The 15,788-nt window shown below is 49.0% G+C and overlaps 1 protein-coding gene across 8 annotated transcripts in view; it reads left to right on the top strand.

The window, feature by feature from the left end:
- Positions 1-4,975: 4,975 nt before the first annotated feature.
- Positions 4,976-15,788, top strand: part of PATZ1 (POZ/BTB and AT hook containing zinc finger 1) — a gene marked incomplete at its 5' end in the record, with an annotated part of 33,065 nt that continues 22,252 nt past the window's right edge. For all 8 annotated transcript variants that reach the window (XM_083478596.1, XM_083478597.1, XM_083478593.1 and 5 more), the window contains one exon: positions 4,976-6,324. In XM_083478596.1, coding sequence (XP_083334722.1) covers positions 4,976-6,324 — 1,349 coding nt within the window. The remainder of the gene's footprint in view (positions 6,325-15,788) is intronic.

The following is a 15,788-nucleotide window of genomic DNA, read 5'->3' as shown; positions in this document are numbered from 1 at the left end:
AGGCAAGAAGCAGGGGGCTACCGATCCCTGATCTCTCTCAAACCACTCAAAATGGACAATGCTTTGTGGGTCAGACCATTGGTCCATCTAGCTCAGTGCTGAACTCGGGTTACTAATTTCCCATTCCTTATTTGCAGAAAAAATTGTTCCTTATGGTGGGTTTGAATTTACATCTCCCTGCCACTGTCTCATTAGTGCAGAGATTGAGCTAATAGGTGTTGTGTGGATATGGCTAGAGCCGTAGCTAGGTGATCATGGGCCTGGCAGAACTGTCCAGATTGTGCCCCCTAGCCACGGAAAAATTAACTCTTCTTTCTGCCTCTCCTCCAACTCCACCCCACCCATTCAATTCACCCTCTATTTAAAACCTTTTCTTATGAGGCAATGATCGATATTTGTATTTACAGTGGTGCCTCGCAAGACGAAATTCGTTCCGCGAGTCTTTTCGTCTTGCGATGTTTTTTGTCTTGCGAAGCACGGTCCGTCGCAACTGCGCCTCTTCAAGCGGCTTTAAGAAAAAAGCGAACTCGCAAGACGTTTTCGTCTTGCGAAGCAAGCCCATAGGGAAATTCGTCTAGCGAAGCAACGCAAAAACCGAAAAACCCTTTCGTCTAGCGAGTTTTTCGTTTTGCGAGGCATTTGTCTTGCGGGGCACCACTGTATAGACATATTTATGGACATTTTTTAGCCAATTTTGCGTCGTCCCCCAGCCTGCACCCCTAGCGGGGGCCTACCTCACCACCCCTTAGCTACAGCCCTGGATGTGGGACATTCAGTTTTTAATTGACCGAGGTCCTTGCTACCCCTGCCTGGCAAAAGGCCCTTCCACAACCTCAGCGGTTCTCAAAGTGCTGCCCCAGGCAAGCCCCCTCACCCAAGGAAGATATTCTGGCCCCATATTATAAAATGTGTTCTTTATTTCCTCTGCACCGAATGATAAAATTAGTATTAGTAGCAGCAGCAGCAGCCATCTGGGGTGCAAAATAAAAACACAGTGATACATCAAGCATTAAAAACTTCCCTATACAGAGTTGCCTTCAGATGTCTTCTAAGTATTGTATACAGAAAGCAACCGTTTTGCGCAGGGGTTCAATTTCTGACCCCTGTGTCAGCAGAGTGCACAGAAGCCCGCTCCGCCCCATGTGTCAGTGGTAGTGCGTCAGTTGGACGCACCTAAAATGGTTGCAGCCTGTAGTTGTTTATTACCTTGACAACTAATGGGAGGCTGTTCCACAGGGCGGGTGCCACTACCGAGAAGGCCCTCTGCCTGGTTCCCTGTAAATTCACTTCTCACAGTGAGGGAACCCCCAGAAGGCCCTTGGAGCTGGATCTCAGTGTCCAGGCTGATAGATGGGGGTAGAGATGCTTCTTCAAGATGTTGACAAACTGGAACAAATCCAGGGATGGGAGAGAAAAATGGAGCTGGGTCCAACAGGTCATGTGAGAAAGGGTTATGCCAGTGGAGGCTACAAATGGGGCACTGCCCCACCATCCTCAGTCTGCACCATGAGCCATGCTCCACCTACTTATAAAAACAGTCTAGTGGTTTGCACTGCCTGCTTCCCAATGAGTTTTGCAAATCTCAGCAGGTAAGATGGGGATGAAACTGATTGACTCTGGTGCCACCTTGGCTCTTTGGATTCCTGTATTCTGCCCAGCAGTCCCAATGGGCACCAGCCACTGATAGCCTATGCTGAGCTTAGGAGGGAGACAAATCTTTGAAAGGCTGCCATATTTGTTTTCTCTCACTCCAGAGGCCAACCCCCTAGATATTGATTAAACATTTGCAAGACCAACCTGACAGTGCAAGCTGTTTAGCAGTGAAATTAGCTGCCTTGGAAGAAGGTGTCTTCTCCAAGGTTAAGAGGTTTGTAAGCAGAAACTGGATGTCAACCTGTCAGGGATGCTATAGCAGGGAGGTTGGAATGGATGATCTCTGAGATACCTGGCCTGCTAGTTTTAGCAGGATCGCTGCGTTGTTTGGCCCATTGAAATAAATGAAAATTCAGTAGGGTTGTTGTTGGGGGGTTTTTTGGGGGGGGATAAAATCACTCTTAAAACAACTGAGTTGCATCCAAAGTCTGTCATACTCAAGAACAGCCCTGCTGAAACTTAATTTTACTGGGTCTACTCTGAGTTAACTGGGTCATATTCTACCTAGCTGTTAGGTAATACTGTACTCCTATACGCTGGCAGGATTTGAAGGGCTGACTCCTCTGTTAATAACGTAGAAGGGGGAATGTTGGGAATATAAAGGTACCATGGCAACAGATGTTTAAAGGAAGCATCATCACTCTTGAAAAGGAAAGATGGGGAATAGCTGAGAGGAAGCAAAAAACAAAACAAAACCCCGAAGTGTTAAAACAGGGGAGGGCCTTTAAAGAGAGAGAAATGAATTCTATTTAGAGGAGCTGTGTCAATTTCTCCCTTCTATTTTGCTCCAAGAACCACATGAAATACCACCTGTTTAAATATGAATAATGCTTTTGCTATATCTGAGTAAATTTTTATTTCTGTGACAGTAATTGCTTCCGGCAAAGAGAAAAGTAGATTTAAAGGACATTGCCGCCTAGTGCCACAGGTTTGATGTGGGCTTTGTGCCGTTAAGAATTACTGGAATAAAAAGCGAGACTTGACAAATCTACACGATTGTTGCTCCTGCCAGCTTGGGTGCAAACAGGGCGATTGGAGGAGCGACTCCAGAGACCTGGGGACATGGATGGCTAAAGGTATTTTATGGGGCCTTCAATGACATGTTAGGATACTCTGTGGGGGTTGGCAGGTTTGCTGCTCATTTGCATGTCAATTCCCACAGTGGCATTTCTTTTTTCTGGCTAAAGGGAAAGTTTTGCATGTGTTTAGGCACCTGCCTGAATGGGAGAAAACACACACAAAGGACAGAGTGAGAAAACCCCGTGCCTGAATTAAGGAATGCCCATTGTGGGATCAAAAGGATTCACTGAAGGCTTTTTCCATTTATAATTTTGCAGTGATGGAAGCGGGCTTGGATCTGGAAACTGGTAAGACTCAGTTGCCAACTCCCCTCTCCAGCCAGGCTAAACATTTAGACAATTTCAGTGGGATAGTAATTTCCGATACCGGAATTATTTTCTATAAAACGTTAAAAAGAGCCGGATAGGAATTGCAAGTGGAGGGAAATCATCAAGCAGCTTCAGGCCGAGCCGTCGGGCGATGATGGGGTTGTTGGCCCATCAGTGTTCTCTGCGGCCGCCGAGGGAGCGGCCTGGGCGCGCCCCGCCGAGGCCCATCAAGCGCTCCAGGTGCGCTACGACCCCCAAGGAGGGCCCAAATGGGCGCCCAAGTCCTCCCTCCCCAGCCCCGCGGTGCACCGATAGGTGGGAAGCAGTAGTGGGGAAGGGGAACCAGCGGCTGGGTCCGTCGGGGGTTAAAGCCCCGCGCCTCCGGGGAGCGCCCCGCGCGCCCCCCACCCCTCGCCCAGGCCAGGCGCGGCTCCGAGGCGGCCCTCCAGGGATCACCTTCATCAGAGAAAGAGACAAGGAGGGGTGGCTGGGTGTGGGGGCTTTAACAGGAATTAGAGAAGGCGGGGGTTGAATTGCACCATCTGCATTGAGCAACTGGGGGAGGAGAGTTCAGGCTGCAAGCCGCCCCCCACCCAGTTGTTCCAGCCTAGATCCATTAGACCGGGTGGGGGGCGGGGGGGTGGTTCAACTCTCATCCAGGCAAGCCCGTCCTTGCTCAGCCTGGGGCGGGGGCCCTTGCCGCTGCTGGCTCGGCATTGGCGGATCAGTGCTGGGGAGGGGGGGGAGGTCGGCTGCAATTGCAGCAGCAGCCCCCAGCCCCCGCGGCCAGGAAGGGGGGGGGTTGGGTGGTGGCGTGGGGTGGGGGGCCGGCCTGCTGCCTCTGGCTGCTCTTGCATTGGCGGATGCGGGGAGGGAGGGGGGCAGGAAGCGAGGGAGGGGGGAAGAGCTTCAGTGGCTGCAGCGAGGGAGGGAGAGAAAAGGCGAGCGGGCGCGGGGGGGTCCCTTTCTACATCGGGAGGGGGGCCGCCAGCGCCGAAGAAGAACCAGCAAAGTTTGCAGCGCGCCCCACAATCCGAGGCCCCGGCCGGCTCAGCAGCCCCCTGCCGGAGCGCGTTTTTTCCCCTTTTTGCAGCGCGGGGGGGACCTCGGGACTGCCGGCCCCCCCTCCTTCTTTCCCTCCCCCCCCAGGGGTGAAAGTGCAAGAGGAAGTACAGCCGCTGCCATCTTTCCTCCGCTCCAAACACACACACACACACCGAGGGAGGGGGACGGGCGGGCGGACGGAGCGTGCCGGCAGCCCCCGAAAACTTCCCACCGACGGCGGCCAAGAGAAAAAGACAGCCGGAGCCACCACCGACGCCGCTTCCTCGTCGTCCAGCACCACCGGCAGCATCGACAGCAGCTTCCTCGGCGGTCCCGCTCCCGCTGCAGCGCCTCGTGGCGGCCGCGAAGGAACTCGCCCGGGGGGAGAGGCGAAAAGGGGCTGCCTGCCTGCCTGCCCGCCCGCCGCGGCTGCTTCTGCTCCTGCGGCCTCTGGGCGCTCTCTCTCTCTCTCCCCCGCCGTCGGCCTTTTGTTCTTCCTGCCTTCGCTTTCTCTTCCAATCTTGCAATTGTATTTGGGATTTGCATTGCAACAACCCCCGCACGGGGCCGCCTTCATCTCCATCTCCTCCTCCTCCGGTTCCTGGGCGCGCTCGCGCACACACGGCGCCGTCGGGGCCCGGGGATTTTCTGGAAGGCGCGAGGCGGAGCGCGTGCGCCATTCTGGTTCCCCCCCTCCCTCCCTTTTCTTTTTGCATTCCGCCCATCCTCTCCCTCCTCCTCCCCCGCTTGACGGGCGCGCGCACCAGCCCCCTCGACGGGAGCGCGTGAACGCAGCAGCCGAGGAACGAGAGGACGCGCGCCCCCTGCCGGCCGTTCCTGCTGCTGCAGGCGCAGGAAGGTAAGGCGAGCCTTCAGCAGCAGCAGCCCCGATGGAGCGGGTGAATGAGGCGGCCGCTGCAGCCGCCGCCAGTGCCAACGCGTGCGGACCGTCCCCACCGGGCTGCTACACGTACCAAGTGAGCCGGCACAGCGCCGACCTTCTGCACAACCTGAACCAGCAGCGCAAGAACGGCGGGCGCTTCTGCGACGTGCTTCTCCGCGTCGGCGACGAGAGCTTCCCCGCGCACCGCGCCGTCCTGGCTGCCTGCAGCGAGTACTTCGAGTCGGTCTTCAGCGCGCAGGGACTGAGTGGAGGCGTTGAGGGCGCCGGAGGTACAGGAGCCGCCGGGGCGCCGGACGGGGGCGCAGCTGAGGCGACCGGCGCTGGAGGGGGCGGCCCCGGGGGCGGGGGCGGCCCCGGCGGGGTGGGCCGGGAGCTGGAGATGCACACCATCAGCTCCAAGGTCTTCGGAGACATCCTGGACTTTGCCTACACCTCACGGATTGTGGTGCGCCTAGAGAGCTTCCCAGAGCTCATGACAGCCGCCAAGTTCCTTCTCATGCGCTCTGTCATCGATATCTGCCAGGAGGTCATCAAGCAGTCCAACGTCCAGATTCTGGTTCCTCCGGCCACCCGCCCAGACATCATGCTCTTCCGTCCTGGCGCGGGCACCACTGACCTGGGCTTCCCCCTTGACATGACCAACGGCACTGGGTTGGCCCCCAATGGCAATGGAATCGCCGGCATGCCCGAGGATGAAGCCACTCGGGCTGCCCTCTCCGCCGCTGCCCAGTCTTCCTTGCCCGTCTTGCAGGGGGTGGACCGTCTTCCCATGGTGGCTGGGCCTCTCTCGCCACCCCTCCTGGCTTCGCCCTTCCAAAACGTTGGCACTGGCGCCCCCTCTCTGAGCAGCAAGCGGGGTCGGGGGCGTCCCCGCAAGGCCAACCTGCTGGACTCCATGATGTTCAGTGCCCCGGGGGGTCTGAGGGACGCTGGCATCCTGCCCTGTGGCCTGTGCGGGAAAGTCTTCACAGATGCCAACCGCCTCCGCCAGCATGAAGCCCAGCATGGCGTCACCAGCTTGCAGCTGGGCTACATCGACCTCCCACCCCCCAGGCTGGGCGAGAATGGGATCCCCGGGCTGGATGACACGGCCGCCCCCCGCAAGCGGAGCCGGACAAGGAAGCAGGTGGCTTGCGAGATCTGCGGGAAGATCTTCCGGGACGTTTACCACCTGAATCGGCACAAGCTGTCACATTCTGGCGAGAAGCCCTACTCGTGCCCTGTGTGCGGGCTGCGGTTCAAGAGGAAGGACCGGATGTCCTATCACGTCCGGTCCCACGATGGGTCGGTGGGGAAGCCTTACATTTGCCAGAGCTGCGGAAAAGGTTTCTCTAGGTAAGAGGGGGGGTGTCCCTGGGGTCATTGGTTTGGAATTAAAAAAGACTTTCCAGATGTTGGCGGCTGGTGTGACGGTTAGCTGACACCCACAAAGATCTGGGCAGAAACTGGAACTTTGCAGGTCACAGGTCCATCAGCAGATGACCTCATGCAGATGTTCGGATTGTATACTAACCTGAGCATCATGCTGATGGGAGCTGCAGTCCGAAACATCTGGAGGGCACCCTGCTGCGGGGTGCAGTTCTAGGTGGAACTTTGTGAGGAGTGGAGGCTAAAGGTAAGAGCCACCACTGCACAGGTGGTGCCCAGGTTCTGCAGTAAACATGGGGTGGGGGGGGGTGGAAGGACAGAACACCTGCTGGGGAGATGCAGAGAGTCCCAGGTATATTGCCCACCACATGCTTGGGAAGGGCTGTTTGTAGTGGCAAAAGACCGCCTATGCTGGCTGCCACATAAGATGCAAATTGGCACCATCCATTTAAAGCATATTGCGCACATATTTTGAGCACATGACTTTAGTGAATCCTGGGAACTGCAGTTTCCCTTCACAGGGCTACCGTTGCCAGCACCCTCAACAAACGGCAGTTCCCAGGATTCTTCAGGGGGAGTCATGTGCTTCAAATGTACATAGAATGTGCTTTGAGGAAATAGTGTAGAACTTCTCAAAGTGACTTAACAGCATGCACGTGTTGATACAGAAGTAAATCCCGCAAGGCTCAGGACTGAATTTGCTTAGCTTAGGGTGCACAGGGATGCAGCCTTACTAGGAAGTAATTCAGTAGGGCTTACTTCTGAGTAATTTGGCTCAGGGCTGCAGGGATCTTAACCACTAGGGAGCACATGCTAGGCCAGGTAGTGCAGGCATTCTCCCCAGAGCCTGGCTCTCAAAGGTTCTCTTTATGAGAGTGACCTGGACTTCAAATTCTCCACCTTCGTGTCCTGAGCATTTTCTGATACTCACATTGGTGGAGTTTGGGAGGGAAATAGAGCCCTGTTCTTGAATTACAGGGCATGGATGTAAGTATTGTTGAGTCTGCTTGCAGAAAGCGTCTGGAATCAGATCAGTACATGTGTGTTGATCTTGAAGGAGAGGGCAGCTTCGTTGGTCAAAGGTGGATTCACACGACTGTGTGGCTTGCACCACAGCGTGGTGTTCTCTGTCCGTATGAGTGACTGTGAATCAAAGCAGGTCTCCATAATTTAGGAAATCACGTTTGTTTAAAGAGAGAGGTTGTGGCAACCTAAAGACTGGTGGAATCCTTCACAAAAATCGCTATTGTGGTGATGGAGAATGCATGGGGAGAATCAATTTTTACTTAGACAGATATGATGACTCCACTCTTAATTTCCCCTTTTGGGTAGGGACATCACAAAATAGCCCAGGCGTTGCACCTACTTCAATATTTCTCTGGTTTTGCATAAGATCCTGCTTCGTTTGCACTCCGTAAAGATACCACTGACCAAGGCAAACTTCATCAGCCTGGTGCATTGTAGATATTTCTGGGCTACGACTTACATCAGCCCCAGCCAGTGCAAACACGCTGCCATCAACCCCAGCATCTGGCTGTGCTGCCTGGGGCTGATGGGAGCTGTAGACCAAAACATCTGGAGAGGTACCTGTTTTGTTTCTGGCTATAGTTCAATAATCACTTCAGCAAATGGACCTGAACTGTTGTTTAATTAAGAGAACATCAGACAGTGACTTGTCAATGGCAGCATTTTGCTTAAGATAACTTCTTGTGTAAGCAAGCTGAAACTGGACTGACACTTAAAAAAATCAAAACCCATAACTTTTTTATGATCTTTAAGGTTCGGAGATTACTATTATTATATTTGATTTATTAATCGCCTTCTAAACCATCACCTCAAGGCGATCTGCATTTAAGATAATTAAAAACAGTTAAAAACACCGAACAGCAAATAAGAACAAGACTAAAACCTAACATAAAAAGAACCCACCTGGGTTGTCCTGTTCTCACAGTGGCCAGCCATATCCTTCTGGGAAGCCACTATCCCATTTGTGATTCCCAGCAAGTGGCATTCAGAGGCATACAGAAGTAATAGAATCACAGAATTGTAGAGTTGGAAGGGACCCTGAAGATCTAGTCCAACCCCTGCAGTACAGGAATATGTAGTTGTCCCATACAGGCCGTGCTTTCCCCCCAGGGGGTATTCAGTGGTACGCAGTATCAGCACCTCTTTTTTATTGTTAAAAAGTGTGGCCCTTTTTTTACAAAAAAAACACACCACTGCACAGGGATCAAACCTGAAACCTTGACATTATTAGCACCTTGCTCTAACTCAAGGAGCATTTTCCGTTGGGTGGATTTAAAAGTAAAGATTGATCTATGCCTTAACCACTTGGGGCACAAAATGTTGACAGGCGTTTTGCTGAATCAACCAGGTGTGCACACTGATTCGGGCTGCAACTCTCAACCTGCTTTCTTCCATTGAACCCAGTGAAGTTTCCTGGTGACCAAGTAAACATAGGAGTGAGTGGAACTCCAGCCCTAAATGCACTTTCTGTGAAACAAATCTCAGTGAGTTCAGGAGAACTGATTAACATTGTACACAGGTTGTACATTGACAATAAAGGCATTATTATTATTATTATTATTATTAACCAGAGGTTCTTGGGATCATACCCACAGGCTGGAAGTAAATTTATTTGATACAAATGGAAGATACTTTTGAGTAAATATGGTTAAGATTGGGGTGTTATATTCCTGAAAATGATAATAATACTTGTACAAAGCAAGGTACATTTAAAACCAGGGTATTTAAAGTCTTTCTAAACACCTATCTTTATTTAGAGGTAAGATTTTTCTGGGATTGTTTATGTTTGAAACTTATTTGTGAAAGCATGTACGTAATACTTTTAGGCTGGAGGCAAATAAAACTTAATTTCCTCTTCGTTTGTGAGGAAATTTAGTAACAGAAACTGCATTATGGACAATTTATGTCTTTCTAAAAAAGCACCACACTCCTGGTTTTCAGAAATGTTGACTGCTCAAGATTATGGTAATTTAAGAAAGGAGGATTTTCAGCTTTTTAGATTGCCTTCTGTAGGTGTGCCTTTTTACAGCACCTTGATATGCAGATGCTTAGCAGAGAAGCATACTTCTCTTTGTTGTGCAAAGTGCTACCTGTTGATTTCAAACATCAACATGTTTGTTTTTTCCCCCTTAGTTAGTTGAAAATATACAGAAGAAAGGCACATTACATCCTACAGGTCCCTTTCTGAAAAAGAGAAGTAGGTTTGCAGGAATTATAAACAACCACTTAAAGACTTTTCTGATGGTTCATAAAGTTCCCCCTCTGTTTTAATTACTGTTATACACCATTTTAGAAGAGGTGTTGCCTTTCTTTCCCTACTCCCCCCAAAATTGATTCTCTGCCATTTGAGGGAGAGGCTTTGGGAAGGAGGTCTATTAGCGCTCCCCCCCTAAAAAAGAAAAGGAAAATAGGCAAGGCATTGCAAAAGGGCAATTCTTAGCAGACTACAAGGAAGGCTTCAGTTCTGCAGATTCCCTTGGCAGGAACCTCAAATAAAATAAGGGGAATTTGCTTCTCAACAAGGGGGCCGGGTAAGATTTTTGCATATGCAAAAGTCCCTTTGGGTTCAGTGGTGCTTATTGCCATGTAAGTGGATATAAGAAGGCAGCCTCAAACTTGTATAATAAATGGACTAAAATTTATTGATTCAGGGGAAAGCTTGACTTTTCATTGCTGTACTGTTCTTTCCATACTTGCCCAGAAGCATCAGCCCCCCCCCCCCCGTCGATATAGTGTGTTTTTTGCCTAAGCTTTCCCTGGCATGCAAAGTTGGGCCCTGTTATCCCCAAATTTCTGTTTTAATAATGGTGTTTTTATGTTGTATGATCTGGTTTTATCATTGTTTATAGTATTGCTTCTAATGTGCTTTTGCATACCTCTTGTGGGATTTTTCAACATTAAACAATTTATAAATGTTTTTAGAAGTACTGTAATATAATAATTAGCAAAAATAAATAAATAGCTGTGGTTCCTGCATTGCAGGAGTTTGGTCTAGATAAGCCTTTTGAGTCCCTTCCACCTCCGCAATTCTGTAATTCTATGAAATAAGTTAGCAAACCGGTTTTTGGTGGGACTTGCTCCCAGGTATGTGTGCGTTGAAGGTTTTTAAAGTCTGTTTCAACATTCACAGTTGCTCTTAAAATGAGGGGCTGATTTGGGGGGGGGCAGAGCTGGAGGAGCCTTGGATCACAGGGGCGCATTTCAGGCCCAAACCAGACCCTCCGGTTGGGCTACTTCAGCTCACCTGCCTTTCCCATCAGGTTGAGCAGCTTAACTGGGGATCTGCCCTATCTGCTCGCTTTCCTGTAGGGTGAATTCTGCTGAGCTGCACGTAATTGGCTGAGGACAGAAAAGCCGTTGTGAGAAGACAGAGAGGGGGAGATAATCTCATTCCAAGCAGCTTTTGGCCTCAGACAATGCCGAGCTTTCTTCCCACCAGGAAAAACCAGCAGCGTTTTGGGATCTACTTTGGGGGCGCTAGGAAAACAGACCGGACATTATCACCAGTGGGGTGTGGGTGTCAAAGTTCTATAGAACAACCTCCCCCAACCTAATGCTTTCCAGATGTTTTGGACTACAACTGCATACAGGCTGGGGCTGGTGGGAGTTGTGGACCCAAGCATTGGTAGGGCCCCAGGTTTTAGGGAGAAGGCTGCTGTATCATGGAGGTTGAGGTCCTCTCTGCCTTGGGATTGTGTCCAAGCAGTGTTAGAAACTCAGATATAAAAGGTAGGTGCCAAATGGCTCCTTAAAGCAAGGTTACAGTCTCCAAAACGGAATGTCTAGTTGCCATTTTTGGGCATCTTATTTTTCTTTTTTTCTTTTTTCTATATATAATTTTTATTAATTTCAACATACCAATTATTATACATTCCACAGAGCTTCACATCTTATACAATCTTTTTGGACTTCCATCAGCACCTCTGATGATCCACCATGTTTATCATTTCTTCTGCATTTCTTAAATTCCTATTGCCTTTAATTATCTTAACTCACAATCCACCTCTTTAACATTTTTGCAATAATTCAAATAATTTACCTCACAAAACTTCTTGCAAACCTACAAACGTAATCTGGTCATCACAATTACTTTTCAAATAGACCGTAAATTTACACCAGTCTTCTGTGAATCTCTGGTCCCGCAGGTTTCGAATTCTTCCAGTTAGTTTATCCAATTCTGCATAGTCCATCAATTTCATCCTCCATTCTTCTTTTGTTGGTAATTCTTCTTGCTTCCATTTTTCTGCCAATAATATTCTTGCTGCTGTCGCTGGGCGTCTTATTTTTCAATTTGACTGTGATTGCTTCTCAGTTAAACATCTGGCTAGCTGAGATGACAACCTTGAGCTAGGTTAAGAACTTTGAGAACTTAAAGAACAAAAGTCGTTCGATCCAGAGACAGTCCACATATATATTGGCCCATTCCGACCTCTTTTTCTTAGTGGTGACTGCTCCTGCTCAGGCTGCTGGAAAAAGCATTTTGGTTCCTGAAATTCGTTCCATTAGTACATATAAAATATCAGATAGAATTCTACAGGATGTGGTATTAGTGTGTGAAAACAGTCCAGATTCAGTGATCTCCCAGCAAGCAGCTCTTGATGCTGGAGATTAGGGCTGTGTTATAAATTGACGTATCGCCTGATATTGGGTTTTAGATCAAATCGTGATAACCGTTTTTTTTTAAAAAGCGACTTCGCAATTTATCACATGTTGTGTGTGTGGTGTTCAAAAATCACAATATTGGAAAAACCAGGAAGCCGATGCTTCTTCCTGTGTGTGCAGCCCTTGCTAACTCGCACCTCAGCCAGCTCTTCCCTGTCTCCTGCAGCAGCAAGATATAGCTATAAATCAGTGTTTCCCAACCGGTGTTCCGCGGCACACTAGTGTGCCGTGAGAGGTTGGCTGGTGTGCCGTGGGAGGGAGGCGGGCGAGTAGGGCGGTGAGAGGCGGCGGCGGCGAGGATCCGCGTCGAGCCGGGGACAGCTCCACGGTGGTGGTGCCGAGGTTTCTCTCTCCATTCTCCCCTCACACACACACACAGGAAGATCAGCTGACAGGACCCAGCCAATGGGGCGGCGGCGGGGCAGCGCGCGCAAAAGGGAGGAGCGCGAGACAGCGCCACCCGCCGCCGCCTCCCCCGCTGCCGCCGGACACCTCGGCCCCGCCGCCCCCTCCTCCGCCCGCTATCGCCGCCACCACCACAACAGCCGCCGCCTCAGCTGCCGCCGTCCCTCAGTCCCTCGCTTTGCTGCGCTGCCTCCTCCCCCCCCCCACCCCCAAAGCTTGGAGGTTCCCCGGCAAGGGGGAGGGGAAAAAATTGAAAACTTTCACTTTCGTGCGTCCCTCCCAGCGTGACGCTGCACGCTGACGTCACAGGGCTGTAATGGTGGTGTGCCGCGAGATTTTTTTCTTCAAACAAGTGTGCCTTTGCCCAAAAAAGGTTGGGAAACACTGCTATAAATTACTATTCAAACATCGACCAGCAGATATCACCAAACAGAGCTTTGAGAACCAGTTAGCTCCCAGTCTCCCCAGCCATCCAAACGGCAAGCAGGGACTTCTTCCCTCAAGGCTCTTGCTTAAAGGCGCCAGGCTGGTAGTTGGCTTAGAGAAAGCCTGCAGGTTCAGACTTCTGGAGCCCTTTCCCCCCATAAAACCATAAACTTAAAAAAAACAGTCAGACACCTCCCTTTGACATTTGACCCTCTTTCATTTTCCCCATCATCTGTGTGTGTGTGTTTACAGTGGTACCTCTGGCTACGAACTTAATTCGTTCCGGAGGACTGTTCTTAACCTGAGGTACCACTTTAGCTAATGGGGCCTCCCGCTGCCACCGCCGCGCGATTTCTGTTCTCATCCTGAGGTAAAGTGCTTAACCCGAGGTACTATTTCCAGGTTAGCAGACCCTGTAGCCTGAAGTGTTTGTAACCTGAGGTGTTTGTAACCCAAGGTACCACTGTACTGCTTGTGGGTGTGCAAGTGTCTACGTGTGTCTCCCTCCCTGCTCCCATTGGTGGTATTTTTTGGTGAGGCAGCAGCAACCAGCATCAAAAAGCACTGGGTTGTTGATTATTATTATTATTATTGTTATTATTATTATTATTATTATTATTATTAACCCAGCCAACACTTCACACTTCGTTTTCTGTAAGCTGTAGCCAGCCCCTTCTTAAAACTGTACTGTTTGGGGGGGGGGTGATTGTGTCTCCCTGTTGGTGTGCCCAACTGATGCTTCGTTTGGAGCTATGGCACTATTGCAAGAAGCAGAGAGGCTTATTTAACACTATTTTTTAGCCCCATGTTTCTTTAGCTCAGTCTGCCCTGCAGTGCTTCGCTTGCGCTCTCTCTCAACTTTTTCCCTTCTGAGTTGCTTCCTTCCTTGCTCCATGAACGAGCCCCAGTCATAGCAGTCAACTTTTCCCTTTTCTTGCGAGGAATCCTATTCGGAATAAGGGAATTTCCCTTCAAAAAAGGGAAAAGTTGACAGCTATGGCCCCAGTTCTTCCCTGCTTTTCTCTCTCTCTCTCTCTCTCTCTCTCTCTCTCTCTCTCTCTCTCTGGATTGTGTCTTGTAAATTGCTTCAGAATAAAAGGGGGGAAACACCTAGAGTTTGTTGTGTGTGCCTTTCTTTTGGGGCAGAAGCAGCCCACGGGTTTCTTACTAATCCAGCCTACGCTGTCAGCCCATGTTAACTTTGGCTCCCCCTCCCCAGTCGCAAGCAGGAGGGAAATACAGCCTTGAGATGCTTGTTGGCTTTCAAGTTGCTCCAGAGTAAAAGAAAAAAATACACACACCCTGCTCTGCCATTTGAACCTCTTCTGTGTCTTCCTCCACCTCTCTATGCTCCCCACTTTCTCCTATATGGCTATGCCCTCTGATGGCAGGGGGGAGGCAATGTTGAAGGGGCTTGCAAATAAGTTTTTTGCTATCCCAGGAACAAATGTGGCATTTGAAAGTGTGTTCAGCACAGCTGACAACGTTCTTCAAATACAAAGGGCATCTCTATTGGCAGAGAACGCCAAAATGCAAATTTCCTTTAATAATTTCTGTTCTGTAAAATTTTACCCACCCTTTCTGGTTTGGCCTGGTTTATAAAAGAAATGCAGATTTTCCTGACAATAAAAATATATAATTTGTTCTGTTAAAATGTATCCATTCCGTTCTTTCCATTTTGGCCTGGTTTTGAAAAGAAAATTAACAAACAATCAAATGAACTGGTGTTGTGGGATGTATACATTCAACTAAGACTCCATAATGAATTATATTTGAATATCTAAAAGTGTGACACTGACTTTGCTATTTTCTTGTTTAGTAATGTAATCAAATTTTTAGGGAACCTTTGATATCTATGCTACTAATTACGTCTACAGATTTAATTTTAGAGAAAATGTGCTATTTAAACATTATTGGTACAGTAGTTCTATAACATAACAGTTGTAACAATATGTTAAAGTAAAAAATTATCGGTTTTAGGCTTGGACCCATAAGTAGTAGCAGTTGCCAGGACATTACCATTTTCACCTCTACATAGCTCTAGCCTTATTTCAGATATTGTGATATATCACAATGTTTAACTGGTGATGTATCATGATGTTGAAAACCAGGTATCTCCCAGCCCTACTGGAGATGTCAGGTGCCATCCAGGTGCCCAGGCATCTTCACTTGGTCACAAGTGGTTGATAGCCGGGTGCAAAATGTGCCTGGCAAATTTCAAACACTGTCCACCAAGGGTTAGTCATGGGAAAAGACCTATGAGAACTATGTTGAGATCTTGTCTACCTACGTATGCATATTTGGGCGCCCTACTGAGTTTGGTGTGAGATTCACTCTCCATAACTCTACTATGTTTGCAACCTTCTTGATGTCCAACTTGAATCCCATTGGTTTCTGTGGAGCAATTAAATCAGTGGTTCCCAAACTGTCCGCCATGTGGAACACCCTCCCAACTGATGTCAAACAGATAAACAAGTATCTGGCTTTTAGAAGACATCTGAAGGCAGCCCTGTATAGGAAAAAAATTAATGTTTGATATTATATTGCGTTTCTATATTTTGTTCTTGCGATGGAAGTGTAAATGACTACCAGACTTTGAAAAGCTGGTATCACTGGATCAAATTCAGCAGTTTTGTTGAATCAAACTAAATAGTTTTAACTGGATTTGGAACAAATGTGCAGTTAATTCTTACTGTTCTGAATTTGATTGTGTTGTTATTATCTTCCTTATTGGGTCGTGTGAACCGCTATTCTGAAAAAGGCTTTGTTTTTATAGGTTAGGGGGTGCTGGGGATAACTTTAAAGAACCAAGGGGGGGGGTGGCCCGAAAATGTTTGGGAACCACCAATCTAGAAAGCCTCTGTTGTGTTTGGTTACAATAGATGCTGCAGACCTAACTCCAGCTTATCTCT

Source organism: Podarcis liolepis (assembly GCF_965112155.1).
Source record: "Podarcis liolepis genome assembly, chromosome: 15".
NCBI lineage: Eukaryota > Metazoa > Chordata > Lepidosauria > Squamata > Lacertidae > Podarcis > Podarcis liolepis.
The sequence above is the reverse complement of the archived record's forward strand: the minus strand, read 5'-3'. Positions and strand labels throughout refer to the sequence as shown.